We start from the raw sequence: 22669 nt of genomic DNA on the forward strand, positions 1-22669 counted from the left end.
ATGAACCACACGTCAAAATGACCTAAAAGATGACATCGACTTTCGGAAGACATTAGGTGTATGGCGGAAAGGTACACTTTCATGGGTGTAGAGTAATGATGATTCAGAAACTGTCTGAAAAACCTAAATCCTGACCTACGAGCAAAGCGATTCATGAACCATCCATTGAGAATTGCTAACAATTTTAATATCCTCATGCATGTTGCTAAAAGAATTAAAACCCCCAATTATCTCCTATAGCCCCAAATTAGTGTCCAAATCACAACAAACTTTCAAGGCAGTTCCCATTTCACCAGACTACAAATTTAGTTTGAGACATATTTAGTTATAAAATACCATGTGTGCTTTAAAAGAAGGAAAGATGAGACCGACGTTATGAAATGGGCAGGGCAAGTACAAATTTCACACTCATCCTGCCATATTTTCAATCAGTTAAATCTTTAGTGATGAGGACATTTACAGCTTTTGCTTTGATCAGGATATAAGTTCAACCACGACATTGTCAGATTAATGTGTGCGGACAACTTTAATAAAATTCACAAGCCCAGGTGTGTGTGGATAAACTTGACCCCATGTTGCCTGGTTTCTCCCGACTTCAGACTGCCAAGTAAAACAATGAACACCAACATTATCAATACATGACTTTAATACATCTAGTATGTTTTTGCCGCGTTTCTTGGAACAGTGATAATCCCGATCCCGCGCGGACCAACATGAGCCGCCTGCCCCTATGAGTGGTGGTAGGAAGGTAGGCTTTGACGCGTACCACAGAGCAATGGACGACGAACAACACAAAATGATACATTTCAACTTCTGTACAGGAATTTTTTTCACTTACATTTTTTTTCAAATGACAATTGCTATTTTTTTGTAATTTTTAAAAATTTAAAGATGCTTGGTATTGCACAATATCAAAATATGATACTGTGGTGCCTTTTTACATGCTCAACAAAGGAAACAATTTGGTAATAAAAATAATGAGTGCTGCTAATAATTAGGCATAATTTAGTTGGTATAAACATGGCTGATGCTTCAGACAGCTGATAACCTCATGTGACCATATTTGCAGACAGTCAGCATGAGAAAACAATAAACATTACATAAGAGCTAATGAATGCATTAAGTCAATTTTAGATTTTTTTCAAACAGAATCCTTGTGACTAGTTCCTGTTTTTCAGCCGGAACCAGTGAAGAAAAACCTAGATTTGGCTTAAATTAAATAAGGTCAGCAACATTCATAGGCATCTCTTCAACCTGCGTGTTGTAGAAGGTTTCGATGTCCCGCATTGTGCGGGTATCAGCTTCTGTCACAAAGTTAATGGCCACCCCCTTTCGGCCAAATCGTCCACCTCGTCCAATTCTGAGGGAATAAAGAGAAATCATTGCATTTTGGTATCGGGAATGTGTGGGTGATAGAATTTTTTTTAAAGATCTATCATGTCTGAATGTTATCTTATTATTTAAACCCCTACAGAAAAGTATGATGTAGAAGGCAGAGCAATTTCAAATGGAGCCAAAACATGATACCCGACAGTTACATGCAGAAATATTCATCTCTCACTAAACAAATACAAACGAGCCCTAGTTGTGTGGCTGAAAAAATATAACACTTTATCAACATCCTCGAGATCACATCAGATATCATCATAATAAAGAGACCGTTTTACTGTGATCATGAATATAATGTTCCATCTAAACTTTTCAGAAGAGATGAAAACAGCAAAACCACAGCCAGGTTTAAGCGAGATGTACTCACCTATGAATGTAGTTTTCTCTGTTGGCGGGCAGATCATAGTTTATGACGAGCGACACTTGCTGGACATCAATGCCCCTGGCAAGCAAGTCGGTGGTGATCAGCACTCGGCTTGATCCTGTGCGGAACTCCCGCATAATGACATCACGTTCCTTCTGATCCAGGTCGCCATGCTGAAACAGAGCAGAGGACGTTTTACTGCAGTGTTGAGACAGAAAATGAAAAACCACACCATGAAACACACGGGTCATGATAGTTCTATCACAAACAGTCCTGACGTTTTACAAGTTCCATATAGTTAGGGTACCACCTTTCCAACCTGTTATTAACCTGTATAATGTGCTTAACCTGTATAAGTTGTTTCACGATTCTTGAGGTGGCATCCTCCGACACATCATGACAACCCTTCACCCTTGTATTACATACAGATGGTCCAGAATATTTCTATCACATACGTATTAGAATATTTCAAAAGTGCATTCTATCCAAGAAACACATCATCCATCCAAGTCTTTCAGAGGACTTCATACTTCTGGTTCCTGGTAAAATTATCCAAATGTTACAAAATTTTCTTTAACAACCCCCACCCCAAAAAACCCTCATACAATCATGGAATGGTTATAGAATATCCACCCTAAGGTCATTTGTCTCAAGAATATATCCCCACCAATGATTAGTGGTGTGATCATGAAAATTTTAAGAAATAAAGTTGATGTAACAGTTGCTCAGACATCCAAGGAAGGATATTGACATCTTTGAGGTTCGGACCTCTCTGTGGAAACTGCGAATAGTGGAAGAGTCTTCATCATTGCAACTGTTCTCTGTCAAGTACAAGTTAATTTTTTTTAAAATGATACAAAGATCCTGTCACTGAGAACCACCCAATCCACTCACCAAGGCAGATACTGTGAAGTCTCTGGACATCATTTTCTCCGTGAGCCAGTCGACTTTCCTCCGAGTATTGCAGAATATGACGGCCTGTGTGATGGTCAGGGTCTCGTACAGATCACAAAGGGTGTCCAGTTTCCATTCCTGAGAAACAAACAAGGATTCATAAGAACTACAACCTGGGATGTTGAGAAACCAAACTTACATTACAAGTCATATTTGAGTACAGGTTGCTCAGACATCCAAGGAAGGATATTGACATCTTCGAGGTTCGGACCTCTCTGTGGAAACTGCGAATAGTGGAAGAGTCTTCATCATTGCAACCATGACCAGGAATACATTATGCAACAGTGATGATTGAGATTTAGAAATCGACACTCGATCGCCAGACCAAGTGATGTTTACTCCACTTACTACAGAAAAGCAGTTATTGGTGATCAAGTACGAAAGAAATTAGTCATATTCCTGTGGGTGACATATGAAGTTGAGTTTTATGCATAGCTAGGAAATGTTAACTATCAGAATTGACAAAGCCACCATATTATTTTCTAACAGCATGTACATCATACTAGTGGATGGAGATCAGATTATACAAAACTAGGCCTCACCTCTCTCTCTACAGAGATGTAGAACTGTTTAATACCCTCCAAGGTGAGTTCCTCTTTCTTCACCAAGATCCTGATTGGAGACCTCATGAACCGCTGTGTCACCTCCAGCACCTCCACCGGCATCGTGGCAGACAGCAGCACCACCTACAACACCAACACTGACAATCAGGATGGAACGTATGGACTTTCGGATGAGATGACCAAGGTTATTTAATGCAAGTTGACAGGAGCCATAGTACACTTACAAACTAGGTTCCATCTATAGAGTTGGTCTTATTATGACCCGTATGGCATAAACATGTCTGCATCAGGCATAAGACATTGTAACTGTTGTGCCCAGACACTGCCTGGATATACTTGGTCACTTGAGTTGTATTTCATATTTTTTCGCAATGTACATTTTTGTGTTTGAAAAAGTAAGTTTCACCCCAAAAAGCTAAATGATTTTGAACCGATGCTTACACATCTTCGAACCCCTACAAGCACCAAACATCTGTAGTTAGCAGCCCACCATTAACTGACTTGTCTACCTCACTTATGAGTGAGTGAGGGTGTGAAGGACTGACCTGGGTGTTGGCATTCATGTACTGGAAAACGTCGTAGATTTGATCCTTGAATCCTCGGGACAACATCTCGTCGGCCTCGTCCAGAACGAACATCTGGATGTGTTTACAATCTACAAACAGAAGAAATAATCAACCACTGCTCAACCATATTCCAAGTTCTTTCAACGGGCAATTTTAGAAAATCTGAGCCTTTTGAATGTTAAACATCTTTACTAATATTTATCACTGCCAATTCTAATTTTAAACACAAATATTGAGTTTCACAGAGAACTCCTTCACATCATTTCACAGCTATTGTAAAACTACAAAGCAACTACTTACTGAGAACACGCCTGTTAATCATGTCAAACACACGTCCTGGTGTCCCCACGACCACGTGGATGCCGTCTTCCAGTTTGCGAATGTCGTCACGGACGTTTGTGCCACCAATGCAGGCATGACACTTGGCTCCAAGATAGTCACCGAGGGCAACAACCACTTTCTGAATCTGGAGCACAAAAACACATGAATGAATATAAACTGAATTCAAAATAGTGAAATAAACACCCCAAGGACACACTGACACGAGAATATCTTCAGCATCAGCAGTAACTGTTGCACACAACATTGAGATGAACATCACAAGACATCCACCTCACCCAAGTGATATGCCTTAATGTTCTTCCGCTTGACAACCAGCAAAGTCATATATAGGACTATACGGTAGTTATCGGAAGTAGAATGGATGGATTTACCATACAGTTGACAGGTCCACCATCTTGCTGATTGTCAACAGTGTTCAGAATTCACCATTAAACTCAAAGGACCATTTTCACAGATCAACATGGGTGTGGCCATTTTTAATGCCAGTGCGCATAACAGGAAATCATTTATTGAAATATAATGTTTGTGGGTTAGTTTATAGGTCCAGGACAACTGATGCAGAACTGTTCTCGCAGTAATGATAGGGTTCAGAAAACCTAGCTTGTCAAATTTATAGACTTACAAGTTTTCTGTGATATCATGCTGTCACTTGATTTTTGCTCTGCTAACTGTCAAGGAATCGATTTTTCTCAGTTTTAGGAAACATACCTCGACTGATATAAACCACCAGTGTATAAACTTTTTGTTCTAAAGTGTCGCACACAATATTGAGATGAAAGTCACAAGACATCCACCTCACCCAAGTCATATGCTTTAATCTTCTTCCGCTTGACAACCAGCAGAGTCACAGGACAATACGGTGCTTTTGGGAAGTTTGACAAGTTTTCTGATCACTTTGCTGCTCAGTCTGGCAGCTTATAAAACTCAGAGCTTCAGGGCTCCAGATAAGGGCTGTATCGGCGTATGTACTGATACAAAATATGCACGATACGGCATCAAATAATTTAGAAAACGTAGCAGGTACGCACCACAGCAATGGTGTATGGTCTTAGAATCATTTACAGACGTATTTATCTGAAAAAAATATTGGTTTAGTTTATTGACCTGTTTACACAAGACTATCAATGTTGTGGTGCATATATGAAACGAAACACAAGATTACTGATATGCCATTAATTCCACTCAGTACTCTAAATGTACTCTTAAGGTTTTCCAGTACTCCTGTAGTGAAAAAATATGGAGTATGTACTCCTGATGTTGAAAACTACTCGTTTTTAACTACTTTGGAATACAGGCAAAGCATTGTGCTTCATTAATCACTTTGGTTACACCTCTACCCCAAAGTGCATTGGGATTGATAAACCACCAGTGTAAATTATGTTATATTGTGTCGCACACCACATTGAGATGAACGTCACAAGACATCCACCTCACCCAAGTGATATGCTTTAATATTCTTCCGCTTGACAACCAGCAAAGACATATATAGGACTATACGGTAGTTATCGGAAGTAGGACGGGTCTATTTACCATAAAACTGATCAATCCACCATCTTGCTGATGGTCAGTAGTGTTCAGAATTCACCATGAAACTCAAAGGACCATTCTCACAGGTCAACACGCGTGTGGCCATTTTTAATGCCAGTGCGCATAACAGGAAATCATGTATTGAATGATAATGTTTGTGGGTTAGTTTATAGGTCCAGGACAACTGATGCAGAACTGTTCTCGCAGTAATGATAATGTTCAGTAAATCCAGCTTGTCAAATTTATAGTCTTACAAGTTAAGATCTTTTTAAATTATATCGTTATTATCATAAAATACATGTTGACGATTTGGTGACTCAGAATATTTTCATTTTTCTGTGATATCATGCTGTCACTTGATTTTTTCAAGTTGAACTGTCAAGGAATCAGTGGTATTTTTGAGTTTTAGGAAACAAACCTCGACTGATATAAACCACCAGTGTATAAACTTCTAATTTTGTTCTAAAGTGTCGCACACAATATTGAGATGAAAGTCACAAGACGTCCACCTCACCCAAGTCATATGCTTTAATCTTCTTCCGCTTGACAACCAGCAGAGTCACAGGACAATACGGTGCTTTTGGGAAGTTTGACAAATTTTCTGATCACTTTGCTGCTCAGACTGGCAGCTTATAAAACTCAGAGCTTACTTCAGGAACAGTTTCATTTTACTGTGATTTTCTGTGACATCGTGCTGTCATTATCAGGCATATTTTCTGAATGTTCATTTTCCATACACTGAATGATATCAGACTGCGACTGATTTTTGCACTGCTGTCAAGTGATCAACTGTCTTTGGCAATTGAGGAAAAATATTTTAAGTTAAGTGTTTTGGTATTTTGTGTGCTTGCCTTGACCCTTCATTGACAAAAACATGGACGATTAGCATGAAACCACAATGAGTTATCAGACATGAGTTTCATTCATTGGATGAAACATGCAGGAAGTTGTAGGCATCACTGAATGGGATGTCTCGTCTTTCCAACCAACCTCCTTCTCTATGGACTTCAGCTTTTAGAACGTGTGTACATATCACACATTGCTACGCGGAGTTACTTAGAAATACTTTAAAGTTATAATGGGACGAAAGACGTATCTCTCAGATTAGTCATTATGTTAAACTAAAAGTATGTAGTGAAATTATATGCCAGTATCGCGTATTTGTATTGGAAATAAAGTGCTGTTTTTTAAAAAGAGTGTCAAACACCAGAATAGTATTATCTGAAATGACCACTGATGATACAGACATACATGAACCTTCTCGTTCCAACTACTTTGGAATACAGGCAAAGCATTGTGCTTCATTAATCACTTTGGTTACACCTCTACCCCAAAGCGCATTGGGATTGATAAACCACCAGTGTAAATTATGTTATATTGTGTCGCACACCACATTGAGATGAACGTCACAAGACATCCACCTCACCCAAGTGATATGCTTTAATATTCTTCCGCTTGACAACCAGCAAAGTCATATATAGGACTATACGGTAGTTATCGGAAGTAGGACGGGTCTATTTACCATAAAACTGATCAATCCACCATCTTGCTGATGGTCAACAGTGTTCAGAATTCACCATGAAACTCAAAGGACCATTCTCACAGGTCAACACGCGTGTGGCCATTTTTAATGTCAGTGCGTATAACAGAAAATCCTGTATTGAATGATAATGTTTGTGGGTTAGTTTATAGGCCCATGACATTTGAAGCAGAACTGTTCTCGCAGTAATGATAATGTTCAGTAAATCCAGCTTGTCAAATTTATAGTCTCACAAGTTAAGATCTTTTCAAATGATATCGTTATCACAAAATATGTTGACAATTTGGTGACTCAGAATATTTTCATTTTTCTGTGATATCATGCTGTCACTTGACTTTTTCGTGTCGAACTGTCAAGGAATCAGTGGTATTTTTTAGTTTTAGGAAACAAACCTCGACTGATATAAACCACCAGTGTATAAACTTCTAATTTTGTTCTAAAGTGTCGCACACAATATTGAGATGAAAGTCACAAGACGTCCACCTCACCCAAGTCATATGCTTTCATCTTCTTCCTCTTGACAACCAGCAAAGTCATAAGACAATACGGTGCTTTTGGGAAGTGAACGTTTGTAGTTACTCTAGACATTGAAGTGAAGTCTTAGACTTATCAACTTGCCTGAAGCTTCTTATAGGTTGATTCCACTGCTTAGCACAATTTCTCTAAGTCTAGTAAGATCAGCTTATACTGGTCAATGTACTAATAATACACAATTAAAATATCCAAATAAAGTGCTATCTACAATGATCCAAAACCATTTGGCACCGACGTCAAGTGTCAAAGGAATTTTTAACAGACTTACAGGACGAACTCTGGCGATATAGCAACCAGATCCATTTCATCAGGTCGACATCATTCAAATAACTTAATTGTGTGTCCAATGGATCAGTGACAGCTGTTCCTGCCAGTAGTGATTGAGTTGGTTGAAATGCCTTTTTGAACAGTATTCCATTAATATAATAGTGTGTGAACTTATGTTTGAGCAGAGCATAAAGTAATGCTTGTCACACATTTACAATAGGCTCAGCATGGCTACAGTGCTGACAAACTTAGATACAAATCAGGTGAAAATAGTCCACAGCCAACCACCATGACCCAAGTATAGTCATCTTCGCTAAGATGGATTTGCATAAACTTTACAATCTAACAACTCACAATTAAAAGATTTGAATCTTACAACTGAGTGACAAGATCACATCTACACTAAGTTTACGAGCAAATGTTGGTAAGTTACCTGTTGTGCGAGTTCTCTGGTTGGAGCAAGAACCAGAGCCTGGCAGGACTTAATGGAGATATCCAGTCTCTGAAGGATTGCAACAGAGAAGGTGGCTGTCTTGCCTGTCCCCGACTGGGCCTGCGCAATTACATCATGGCCTGCAACAGATTAAACTTTATGAGCAAGTCAGTTTAACTTAATGCTACTTTAAGCAATATTCCAGCAATATCACGACTTGGACAACAGAAATGGACTTCACACTCAAACAAGAAAAAAATTACAAATACAAAAACATGGTAACAAAAAACAGGCAAATACTTTAGCAATTAACCCTACATTCAGAGATACAGATAACTTATTGGTCATTTAGTTATGTACTTGTGTTCATCTCAATTGGGTAGCCTAATTTTCCTTCAAGTAACCAAATACATTGTACCCACCTCACTCAAACTCAATAGGGTATTTTGCCATTTTCCATTAATTGTAAAAATATAATAAAGTTTAAATGTTATTCATATTTGATCTGTAATATGAGAAATGATAACAAAGACAGCAAGTTGCCAAATTCGTGTGTTGAAATAGAATCTATGAATATACCTCAGTTATTTTATCTATGCACTGGTACGCAAGCTATGATTCAACAGTTTTGTGTCTACAATGCAAGATCATATTCATTGAGTGTTTACAAAAAGTCAAGCCTACTTGTACTTGCACACAAACAGACTTAATAAGAATTGAGTTTTCACAAATATTTGTGTAATTTACGCAGATACGCAGCTTATCTGTACCTCTGTGCATTTAAAGCCAAATATGTCGAAAATGCAAGATCAAACGTTCATTTCAATTATTTATCTGTAATGCCTGTTATTAAGGTAAGAACACAAAAGTTATTTGTCAAGAATTATCATGAAGTACTGAAATTCTGTCTCTTTTCACCAAGTTACACTTGTATGATGTTATTGCATTTTCAATGTTTTCAAGAATCTAAATGCAGGATAACACCAGGGTGATAAAAATAATATAACATGGAGGTAGGTATTCAGAGTTTAATAAGACGGAAATGACAGTCAAGTTACCTGCAATGCAAGGCATAACAGCTCTCTGCTGGATAGCAGATGGTTTTTCGAAACCATAGGCATAGATTCCTCTTAGAAGTTGTTCATTCAGCTTCATGTCATCGAAGGACTCCACAACACTCGTCCAGTTGCTCTGTAATTAACCATGTATGTTAAAAACATCCAGCCCTTTATCCCACCACAGGGAATAAGGCATTTCCCTGAGCATCTACTTCATTATTCATCACAGGCAAAATTTACCCCACGAACATAAGGCAAATATAACGTGCAGCCAAAATACCCATATTACATGACTTCTTCATTAATTACTTTAGCTGATATTCCTTTTCTTCAGACTGGACAAGCATCTGAAAACCTGGTAATTGCAAAGTGACCATACCTCGATGACCATGTTAGTGTCTGGAATGGCATCTCGAGAGATTTCCTTGTCATCTGGATTGTCATCAAATGATCGCTTGTCGTCACTTTGTTTTGGCTGCTGTCTCTGTTCCACCTTGTCCCGCTGCTCATCATCATATGACCCCTGTGTTTGAGGCCTGGAAAAGTTGGAAATACAGGTGAGTGACAAACTAGAGGTCAGTTCAAGTCTACCAGCAATATTTACTAAATACAGGTGAGGTGAAATTGGGTTTCACGTCGTGCTTAAGAATATTTCGCTCATATGACGATGTGCATGCGCGGCTGCTTGTACTAGCCCAGACCTAAGCTGGTTTTATAGTGTTAGCCAACTGAGATACCATGCCGCAGTGAAGCATGAATACCCCACTCAGACACATTATACTGACTCCGATCCGACCAGTCCTTGTTGTACCCATTAATGCCGAGTGCCAGACAGAGACCAACAAGTACCATATTTTAACGTCTTTGGTATGACGCGGTCGGAGATCGAACCCGCGACCTTCCGCTTTCCGGGCGGACGCCTAACCACTATACCACGGAGGCGGTCTACTAAATATAGGAAATAAACTATTGGCTTAATGAGTGAGTTTGGTTTCACACTGCTTTTAGCATCACGGTAGGGACACCAGAAATGGGCTTCACACATTGTACCCATGTGGGGAATCAAAACCGGGACTTCAGAGTTACAAGCAAACACTTTAACCACTAGACTACCCCACCGCCCAACTATAGGCTTAAATTGTACTGGTATGTCACACTTAATGTTCTTCAGCATTTGAATCTAGGCCAACAAGTTATGTTGCCAACGTCTTTGGCGTTGGCCAAACTGAGCAGCTTGGCATAGAATTGATAAGATGTTTGGATCAGCCACCAAGCAGAACGCAGGTGGTCAATGGTGTTTAAGCCATACAGAGAGCTGTCAGTTTCTCCTGGCTGCAGAAATGTGTGATTGCAGCCACAAATTTCATGTGTAACACCAATGATGTAAATGTACTTGTATAATCATCTCTATTAGGGTCTGGTCAAGGAGGGGATACATTCCCATCCAAGTGACCAGACATCAATGGCTGGCATGTATGGAATTGGTGGAAGATAACAAATTAGACAGACCAGGACTGGACCCCATTGTTTTTCACTGATATACTGTATTGACCTCGCAGGTTGTGACCCCCAAGTGTGGTACAGACAAGGAGAAAGATACCAGAGTATGTTTTGCACTTTGACACTTAATGGCAATAGCACATGACAGGACTGCCGATGCTTTACTTAGTGCAAGAGTGACTGAGTGAGTTTAGTTTACGCCGCACTCAGCAATATTCCAGCTATATGTCGGCAGTCTGTAAATAATCGAGTCTGGACCAGACAATCCAGTGATCAACAGCATGAGCATCGTTCTGTGCAACTGGGAACCGATGACATGTGTCAACCAAGTCAGCGAGCCTGACCATCCGATCCTGTTAGTCGCCTTTTACGACAAGCAAAGTCGCCTTTTACGACAAGCAAAGTCGCCTTTTGTGGCAAGCATGGGTTGCTGAAGACCTATTCTACCCCGGATCTAGTGCAAGAGAAGTTTGTCTGCATAGAGTGGCTCAGTCACTGCCTCAAGGCATTGATTGCATATGGAAAAGCATTGCCCTCCCATGATGCCTGTCTTTCAGGCAACCCAACAGTATCTTGACAATGCTCTTACTGAAGCATGGAAGAATCTTTCCTTGGCAACCATCCAGAGACTTAATGGAAGCATGAGAATGGTGCCAATACTAAGAGTTGTTTCTTTATGGACAATGTCTCCAGTTTTAGAGATGTTCTCATTTTGATCAATGATCTGACTGATACATGGTCATGTGTTTGTAGGCACTGTGTAGCACACTGCAAAAATTTACTTCCAACATGTATTAACACAATACTGTTGTTAGGGCTACTTCAGATGGAAACAACTTGATGTATTGCCTTCAAAGTGGTGATACTTAAACTTTTAGTGTATGCAAAACCACTAGAGTGAAAACATAAGGATCCAAGATATCATTTAGGTAAGAGCTCCGTCTGTAACCCCCGCTTGAAATGTCTTCTATTTATTATGATTATTTCGAAGTTTTAGGGTTAGGTTTTGGGTTAGGGTGTTCAGGGTTTTGATAAAAAAACACATTTGTTCTTAGGCATAGAATGATAAAAATAAAACAGGGGTAAGGGAAAGAGTTCCTTCCGTTCCCCCATATGATTGCCCACTTCTTTCTTCCGCAGATTGACAGAGCTAAAACAATGTGGTTTGACCCAATACATTGTAATTAAGTTTTGGGCTTTGAATTATTTTTGAGTGAGTTCTCTACTAATTGTTGGGTAAGAGTTCCTCCCGCTCCCCCATCCCAAATAATATTTAGAAATATACTAAAATTATTAACACAATAATTACTAGAGAACTCACAAAACGACTAAAAGTCCAAAATTTAAGTTAGGGTTAAGGTTGGGGAACGGAAGGAACTCTTTCCCAAATACGAAATATTCAGAATGATATTGTCAAGATAAGTGTCAGCTTGTGGTACAACCCAGGTCTATTTGAGACAGGCGTTTCGTGCATTGTTTCTGCTAAAGTCACATGGCTTTTCAAAGAAATATTTTCAGACGTTATTATAGATACATAAGTAGACTAGCTGAAACAATTTCACGTAACTCACATGACTACAGGGAAGGAGTAATTTATGTTACTAATCCTTCGTGTCATCGAGGACAGTTCATGGCACACTTCGGAGTGGTTGATTTTTGAAGAAAGCTTTGTCAATTATCAAGCCGTCAAATTGTTCCAAACTAGAGAATTTGGGGCAGAAAGACTACTATTCCATTCGACTCCATGTGTTGGCTATGCTGAAAATGAACTGGGCGAACACAAAACATAAAAATTCCTGATAACATATGTTCGCCTATGACACACACGTGCGCAATTGGCGGCCATGTTTCCGGCTCCCTTTCCCGATTTGCTGTCAAAAAAGATCGGATTTAACAGCAAGTACGATCAAATATGAGATCTCACCTTGAGTTATACATCCCAACGGTATAGACAAATAAATTTACAAAGTTTCAGATCTGAAATACACGTAAAACCACGACAACTGCTTACCGATCATGATAATCTAAAGTATATGACATGCTCTCTTTCTTCTAGTCGTGATGAAAAGAGTGAGTGCGAGCCGAAGCACTAAGCGGAAGACTCGGCGATTGCGCAATTTCGCCCTTCGGCGTCCTTCACACACTCAAAATAGCACATAAGTGAACATTTAAGCTCCCTTGAATACGATTGAGCCCTTAAATATATCTATAAATCTCAATAAATGCCTTACATCCTCAATTTTTACCCGCGTAGTGATATATCAAATGTGAAAAGTCTTCCACGGGTTCGCCATTTCAGGGCTGTGACGTCAAACTCGCAGGCGGAGGAATTAAAATGTATCTTTTGTATTTAAATTAAACATTCACGTTCGAAAAGTTGAATGAAACATATTTTAAACGATAATTGAAGTAGTTTTACTATGAATCTACATCGTAAGTTATCATAGCTAATAAATAACATAAATTACTCGCCTTCATAGTTATATATTAAAGTTAAGTTGAGTTGAGTTGGGTTTTACGTCACAACTCAACTCAACTCAACTTTAATCTATAACTATGAAGGCGAGTAATTTATGTTATTTATTAGCTATGATAACTTACGATGTAGTATATTAAAGATCGAAGTATGTGGCAATGGAGTGTACTGTAGTCTTAGTGTAATAAGGGCGTTATAAGGGAGCGGCTCGTGACATCACTCAGGAATTCAGATCAATCAGACATCATCGATTGTATCATAGTCGATAACAATGTGATTCAACATACATTAAATACTTTACGCTGAGTATTCTAAAAATCCCAACGAATCAAATTGATACAAATTTGACTTTTCAAGGAAAAGGACTATACGTACAACATGTGGTTGTATATGTCAAAGATTAACATTACACCATAAACTAATGCTTTACATTTAAAGCTTTACACTTATATGATAATCAAAATACATTTTGTGTTTGTTGTGTCTTTTTCAGTAAAAAGTTCTAATACAAAAAAACGCTTTATAATTTTTGGGCCATTTTTCATATTTGCTAGTACCTTATATCAATCTCGTGTTAGGCAATGATAATGATCATCACTTTGATAATAATAATTCTGACAATGATAATAATGTTAATTACCTGGTCGGGTCCGGTCCATTCGAGCCATCTTTGTAGTAAGAGTAGTCGCCCTTAGACTGTTCCCTCTTCTGGGAACTGGATGAATTCTTACTTGAACGGTTTACTTGCTGTCCGTCGAAACGACTGGATCCGTAAAATTCGTTCTCGTAAGCTTTGTATTCGCAATCACTCATTGGATTTTGAGTATCAAATTCGCTTGTAGTAAAAATCTTGTTTGGAAGTTTTGTAGCGTGCGGAAATTACTTGCGCGCCTTTTATACGAGAATTTCCATATCGCCACGCCCCTTCTTTCGCAATAGTAGTACACGGGCCTTGCCATTGGCGTCGTGATGGACGCTTATAGTCTAGTAGCGAAATTGCGAAACCTCTCCCTGGATCAATAGTTCGAGTTGGCAAGTGTCCATAAAGGCATCATGGTTAAATATAGTAAATTGTTGGCGTACCTAGTAGACGGTCCATTGATCAGGCTTAGTTGTCCGGGAGTTGTGTTGTACATATATCTACTGTAGTTAATGTTGTTTTATGTTTCTTTTAGCAATATTTCGTACATACGTTTCTGTACATACAGCAGCTTTCGAAAAAATGGTGACTTTACTGTTGATTGTATCACCTACATAAAAGTGTCGTAGTTAGAGGGAAGGAGTGAGTGAGTTTAGTTTTACGCCGCTTTTAGCAATATTCCAGCAACATCACGGCGGGGGACACCAGAGATGGGCGTCACACATTGTGCCTATGTGGGGAATCGAACCCGGGTTTTCAGCGTGGCAAGCGAACGCTTTAATCACAAGGCTACCCCACCGCCCCTCGAGGGAAGGAAAGATATGAGGTAACCTTTTTATTAAAATAAAAATATGTAGTTGACAAATTATGGTTTGTTTAGACAGAAGACACCGATTACTGTCTAATATATTAACCTTTTAAACATTTAAGAGGAAATCCGTGCTGTGATATCTTAACCTCCTAAACATGCAAGAGGGAAATTCGTGTTGTATCTCATCCTCTTAAACATTTAAGAGGGAAATTCGTGTTGTATCTCAACCTCTTTAACATTTAAGAGGGAAATTCGTGCTGTGATATCATAACCTCCTAAACATGCAAGAGGGAAATTCGTGTTGTATCTCAACCTCTTTAACATTTAAGAGGACATTCGTGCTGTGATATCTTAACCTCTTAAACATGTAAGAGGGAAATTCGTATTGTATCTCAACCTCTTAAGCATGTAAGAGGGGCATTCGTGTTGTAATATGTTAACCTCTTGAACATGTTAGCGGGAGATTCGTTTTTGTTGTGTCACCATTTTTTACTTTTGTATCAACATACAATATGTATATATTTTATGGATCTCTCTCTGCGTGAAGTCGCCTTATATCACACGCATATGTATAGGTTAGTGAGGGTCAATGCTCACCCGAAATCTAAACGGAGGATTAACTTGATCTTTTGTATTTCCTGGTATGTATTTCCTGACAACGCATTCTATAGCTATACATTGTACATCCTTGAACCGGTGGTCAATTTATGCGAATCGTATAGCACGTTACCCAGTCTGATTTAAACACAAATATAGGTAAATGATAAGGGTCAAATCTCCGGTTTTGGTAGGGGCATTACAAATGTGAGTGAGTTGGGTTTTACGCCGCTTTTAGCTTTATTCTGGAACATCACGACAGGAACACAACAAACGGACTGTAGACGTTGTAATCCACGTGGGGAGTCGAACCTGGGTCCTCAGCGTTACGAGTGAACGCTTTAGGGACTAGGCTACTCCACCGCACCGGTGAATGAGTGAGTATCCTTTTACGCCGCTTTTAGCAATAATACGGCGGGGGACACCAGAAATGGGCTTCACACATTGTACCCATGTGGGGAATCGAACCTGGGTCTTCAGCGTGACGAGCGGACGCTTTAACCACTTGGCTACCCCACCGCCCCCTTCACACCGGAGTTGCGTAACAGATAGGAAACCCGTGACAGTTCATGGACAGCATACACAGATAGAAACAGTGCGAGACGAACCCAATCATTTTTCTGCGCAACAGAACCACGTCCCGATAATGACATTATCGTATAATCACATAACAATTATGACATTGACACGAGACAACTGAATCCCAGCCATTTCTGCTCCTGCACGTACTGCACGTGCAGCATGATGTCTAATGAAATGTCTGCGTTACACATTATCGGTGAACATCCGTACCTCGTGCGTCCGGTTATCCAAACGTGTGTCAACCATATTTGACTCGACTCGATCTGAGGAAAAACAAATGTTAAGGTTAACTTAGGACACTATCAGAACTATAAGGAAACAATACCAACTGTAGCTATAATACAACATGGCCGCCACTCAAAGGCGAGGCACATCAGCTATGTGTTCCTGTAAACACACGTATGAAAGTTGGACAAGTGTCTCAATAAAACAGAGCTGACATTGTACTATACAACCCATGTTAAACGAGTGTGTGAGTTTAGTTTTTTTACACCGCTTCTAGTAATATTCCAGCAACATCACGAACCACCGCTCTTGTTAGCTAGACATACCGTTATTGATTCTAAAGTAGGCCTACGGGGGTTGGGGGGTTAGCCATGTGGTTTAAGCGTTCGCGCTTCACGCCGAAGACCGGGTTCAATTCCCAGCATGGGTACAATGTGTGAAGCCCAGCTGCCCCACGCCGTGATATTGCTGGAATATGACCAAAGGCTGCGTAAAACTAAACTCACTCACAACACAGAATCGAACCCGGGTTTTCGGAGAATCGAGCGAATACTTTAAGCACTAGGCAACACATATCCAAAGGCAGTTTTATATTTCTTGAGAGAATGCGTTTTGTTACTTTTATGTTTTGGTAAGGTTAAGAGAGTACACTTAGTCATTTGAGTATATTTGTACACAAGCAGTGTTCGTGAAATTAGTAATGAAATGCGCACCACACCCGCCACAACCATGAACGCGTGTGTAGAATCCCCTTTATTCAGGGATCATGTAAACAAGGATATTATTTGTGAAAACGGCGGAAAGAATTCCAATCGTTCCTGCCATTTTTTTCTTTATGGACAGAGTTTTGGTTAGGGTCGGGATCAGTGACGTTGATACTTGGATAATTGACACACTGTCCCTAGTCGTATATAGGCACAGTAAGAAAAGCTACTACTAATAAAGATAAGTTACTTAATGTAAGACACTCGGGGCAAATGCCCACATATCGTTACGAGATATTCTCTAACACGGCCGATGCCGTTGCTCCCTTAAAAACTGTCACTCTGCAGGTGGTCGTATATTATTTATATATATGGTCTCTTTGGTTTGGTTCACGCGAAAATATGTGACAGATTTATGAGACCCAGCGATTTCGCCTCGGGACAATGCAGTGGTGACGTAAATAGACTGCGTGCATTGTGGCAGCTGCATTTTCTGTGACAGGTGTAGATGAAAACAATTAGGTTAGATACTACTACTGACAGACACTGTGTTCCACCTCAGTGGGATGAAAACAATTAGGTTAGATACTACTACTGACAGACACTGTGTTCCACCTCAGTAGGTTCTGACACCACGTGACCGGAGGGAAGAAGGAAGAATGGGAATGATGTAACAATGGGAAAGATGGAATATGAAAAAGATGGACCGATGAGAAAAAAGTAACAATGGGAATGATGGAACTATAATGGGAAAAGTGGAGCTACGAGAAGATGGAACACTGGGAGATATGGAACAATAGGAAAGGTGTTCCTTATCACGGGCTTGTAGGTATATCTGTCGCAGGATCATATAGTACTGTGCTTTATAAACCTATCTCCGATTTTCTCTGCAGTAAAGTAGGTTCCTTCCAGAATCGGGTAGACCTCTGTCGTGTCTTTGCACCGATCATTTCCAAACCCAGGTTTTGAAGTAAAGGATAAAACACGACTTCGAGGTCTTGGTCGGGATTGTAAAACCCTCGAGCAGCAGGGACGGAGTTCTTTTACAAGCTCCGTCCGTGCTGCTCGAGGGTTTTACAATCCCGACCAAGACCGAGGGGGAGTGATTTATCCGACTTATGAACCGGCATGAATGTAAAACACAAACGTGTATTATTTTCAATTTGTGCATGTACTGAGCAGAACAACATTGATGGAACAGCCCACATATGATGGAACAGCCGGTGTCAACTGGGATGCGACTGGCAGCCAACGCCTTGCCTCGCACGCGTAAGGCCCGTGTCAGTACCCGTCTTATGAGGAACACATGGTTCATACTGACAAACAATCTCATTCCTCACAGCGATCCTTCGTAGCCTAGTGGATAAAACCGCCAAGCAAGAGATCGAAGGGTTGCGGGTTCGAAGCCAGTTATCGCCACTATATATTGGAAGTTTTCAATAAGGAGATATTTTACGATCAGTCATAGCAACACAAAGTTGTATGAATCATAAATAATGGCCATTTCAAAACCTCATATCAGGTTAAATAACAACCATTTCAAAACCTAGGTTATGAAATGGTCGAAATTTAACCTGATATGAGGTTTCGAAACGTGTACATAAAACCTGGAGCACACACTATTCTCATTGGTAATTACAGGGTGTATATTTCCTGAAAGGCTGGTTTTGATTACGAATAATCTGATTCACCACCATAATAACACTGTCACAAACAAAGCCCGTATAAAGATAACGAGTATCTAAATTCCTCCCTCATTTACTTAATAGTAATATATCCCCACATGGGTACAATGTGTGAAGCCCATTTCTTGTGTCCCCCGCACTTACTCACTCACTCACTCATAATATGCCATATATGTGATTACACCCCAACCCCAATATTAACCTAAAAATACACCCGTCATCCCGAGACACGCCCCACCAAACACACAACCCCACCCCAACATAATCTGTACGACAGTCCCTGAACCACATTTATTTTCCACCCGCCCACCGCTTTCTGCCATGAAACTCTCTATGTGCTCCAGACTCACCCAAGGTTCCCCGGAATTTCCTATCTCTCTGGGTACCTCTTCTATGCAAGTAGGGTTATTTATCTCTGTCAAAGTTATGTATTTTCAAAGACTAACCCCACACAGATAATGTTAACATCAAGTTTGTATTTTTATGGCGTTTAAGTTGCATGGCTCAAGTGACATTTCACCGGTCGGTAGGTCTAAACACTTAGTCCCTCAACACGACACAACCACGTGGTGAACCAAATGTAATACGCATGCGTCTTTACTGTTATGAGATAACGAGGACATGTATGGTACATATCTTTTACATATCATAGTTCACATGACATATGTGACACGACCTACAGCTTGTATTCCTTGTGTATACAGTTCTGCTCGAACATATATTATCAAATATATCATAGCTCCCGTTATACAAGCCATAAATCGTTAATTAGAGAATTTGCGAGATTCAAGGAAGTGTCTCTCACTCTCGGGCTTATTGTCCACAAAGCAAGTCACACAGTACAAGTCTCAACATCGTATACGACTCTCTCCTGACCCTGTGTCTGCCTGAGAACACTTTCATACAGTATCAGAACACATCCACATCACTCCTGCATGCACTGTAAATGACGCTCCACTAATCGCCACCTGTCATATGCTGGTATGTGTACCTATTGTGTTTGTAATATAACTAAGTCAAGTAGGCCGGCCATGATATATATAGAATCGGAATCCAAAGCTGGTTGTGGGTTTCCGCGATCTGTATGTTATAACAATCGCATTTTGTAACCAAGCACAGCGACATCTACCGATATTACATATGGTCTCTGCCAAGCATTATACAACAGCAAGACCACGTGGAGTTCACGTGGAGCTGGTTGACCATGTCAATGTACTGCGCATGTACATTGCGACATGCAGTCGTCTACTATTTATAGCGCTGAGTTAACGAAGTGACAAAGTAGTGCGAAGGTTGGAGTGCTTGAAAAGTAGGCCATACTTCATCGATAATGATATGAGTTTGTACATGTAGAGCTTATGCAAGTATTTCAAATTTGAGAGAGAGAGAGAGAGAGATAGAGAGAGAGAGAGTTTGAGAGAGAGAGAGAGAGAGAGAGAGAGAGAGAGAGAGAGAGAGAGAGAGAGAGAGAGAGAGAGAGAGAGAGAGAGAGAGAGAGAGAGTCTCACCCTGATTCAGATGAACTATTGCTGACAGCCACGTTAAACCAGGGATACTCTGAACAGGGATAGGTCACTCGCTTGCTTTCTTTACCATTTGTACTAATTAACGTGTGCCTCGTCATGCTCCAACGCACAGTGACTTGGTTCGTTCCCAGCGCAACTTCGCTAATTTATAACAGGTATAATTAGCGATAACCCCACTCAGATTACCCGACAAAGGTTCCCATTTGGCATTTCTTGTGTCTGGAGTAAATACTCATCATTATAAATTGAGGTCTGATGTGGCAAATGTATTACATCTTATGTAATATGCGCATGGAAGTGCAGCAAGAGGAATTATCAGCTGAGTTACAGACATCATGCAATAAGTTGCCAGGTGTGATGTCTTGGGTGGCCAATGAGGACCTGAAACGATAGATCACTTTTTCGTATATTAGACTGTTAAAAGACACATGACATGGAACAGGATACATTGTCAGCCGCAGATGAATGGCATCTCATTCCTTTATGTGGATATTGATGGATACATTCCCCGAACAATGTAATAGCCTGATATTGTTGCTTTCACTTTAGTCTGTTTTACTTTTAATATTTGCATTTTCTTTTTATTTATTTGTTATGGCATTCAACAGAATCAGTTTTTTGTTGTTGTGAAATATGATTCACGTTGGCAATCTATATTCACTAAGTGTTTCAAAATGCATACAAATATGATAATAAACTAATTGCAATTATAAGACATAATATAAAGACGTACATTGACTTCGTTATTTCAGTCCTAACGAGTTTTACCACTGGCAGATGGTTAAACTTCAAAATGTTTTCATTTGTTATCAAAATAATGCCATTTAATACAACATTCAGATTGACTAGTAGTGAACCCAAGCTCACTACTCTTCCCAAGACTCCCCATGTACTTAGTTAGCCTTACTTTCAAAACAATGATATTATATCAGGCTTCTCACCAAATTCACGGTCAAACTATTTCTTAAATCAAATTCTACATCCATTTACGGTAACATTTTTATAAAGTCAACATTACAATGAAATCAAAATTTTACATCAAAATCAGCATTTTTATCAAAGTGAATTTGTTTTTTATAAGAAACCAAATTATTCATCACAGTCTACATAATGTTACAACAAAATCAACATAAGATGGAAATATTATCGAGTAAAAAAGACTTCATCTTTGTTGATCAGTATATACTTATATTATCAATTGCACATGAGGGTGGCGCAGCAGAGGTAACGAACCAGTCATGAATTCTGGGATATCATCCGGGTATTCACGGGAGAAAAACAATAACAAAAGCAACAACCAGTCCACGGAAATTGCTCTGGATCAGTGGCCCTTTAAACCCGTAGTGGCCACTCTCTAGATTACACGATCGTTAATGGCGTTGAACCCTTACCGTGTGTTATTATGTACAGATTTGGGTAAGGATACCCTTGTGATATCTCGGTAACTCTGTCCGTAGTTTTTCTGTGTTTCCACTCTTTTCTTCTCTGCCCTGAATGCTTTTTTCAGACAATGTATGAATTAATTTTGAAACGCCACTGGCCAGGAGGGCCAGCCAAGTAAAACTGTTGCTAGCCCACATCATGCTGTTGCTAGCCTACACCATACTACCCTGCACAATATCAATATCAACATACACATCGGTCAGGAGGGCCAGTGCAAATAAATCAACATACACATCGTTGCTAGCCTACATCATGCTACCCTGCAAAATATCAATATCAACATACACATCGGTCAGGAGGGCCAGCCAAGTAAAACTGTTGCTAGCCCGCATCATGCTACCCTGCAAAATATCAATATCAACATACACATCGGTCGGTCAGGAACACTGTTGCTAGCCCGCCAGCTACAACAATAAATATCTCGTTCAGGAGGGCCAGTCAAGTAAACTGCTAGCCCGCATCATGCTACCCTGCAAAATATCAATATCAACATACACATCGGTCAGGAGGGCCAGTCAAGTAAAACTGTTGCTAGCCCGCATCATGCTACCCTGCACAATATCAATATCAACATACACATCGGTCAGGAGGGCCAGTCAAGTAAAACTGTTGCTAGCCCGCATCATGCTACCCTGCAATAATATCAATATCAACATACACATCGGTCAGGAGGGCCAGTCAAGTAAAACTGTTGCTAGCCCGCATCATGCTACCCTGCAAAATATCAATATCAACATACACATCGGTCAGGAGGGCCAGTCAAGTAAAACTGTTGCTAGCCCGCATCATGCTACCCTGCAAAATATCAATATCAACATACACATCGGTCAGGAGGTTGCTAGCCCGCCATGCTACCCTGCACAATATCAATATCAACATACACATCGGTCAGACCAGTTAAAACTAGCCCGCATCATGCCACCCTGCAAAATATCAAATATCA

The 22669-nt window shown here is 39.9% G+C and overlaps 1 protein-coding gene across 3 annotated transcripts; it reads right to left on the reverse strand.

The window, feature by feature from the left end:
- Positions 1–628: 628 nt before the first annotated feature.
- LOC124266784 (eukaryotic initiation factor 4A-I-like) lies at positions 629–14354 on the reverse strand. 3 transcript variants are annotated; one of them, XM_046701584.1, is made up of 10 exons: positions 14154–14354; positions 9917–10073; positions 9538–9670; positions 8480–8619; positions 4137–4302; positions 3816–3925; positions 3250–3393; positions 2648–2785; positions 1757–1926; positions 629–1360 (listed from the first exon to the last, which is right to left on the reverse strand). In XM_046701584.1, exons 1-10 carry the CDS (start codon positions 14324–14326, stop codon positions 1216–1218), a joined length of 1476 nt encoding a protein of 491 aa, XP_046557540.1. In that variant the 5' UTR covers positions 14327–14354; the 3' UTR covers positions 629–1215. The 3 variants fall into 3 exon arrangements, with proteins under 3 accessions (XP_046557540.1, XP_046557541.1, XP_046557542.1); XM_046701585.1 differs by lacking the exon at positions 14154–14354 and adding an exon at positions 13049–13156; XM_046701586.1 differs by lacking the exon at positions 14154–14354 and adding an exon at positions 12962–13057.
- Between the last annotated feature and the right edge of the window lie 8315 nt (positions 14355–22669).

The sequence above is a fragment of the Haliotis rubra genome, unplaced genomic scaffold (assembly GCF_003918875.1).
Source record: "Haliotis rubra isolate DU_JTF1 unplaced genomic scaffold, ASM391887v1 Scf128, whole genome shotgun sequence".
NCBI classification, from domain to species: Eukaryota; Metazoa; Mollusca; class Gastropoda; order Lepetellida; family Haliotidae; genus Haliotis; species Haliotis rubra.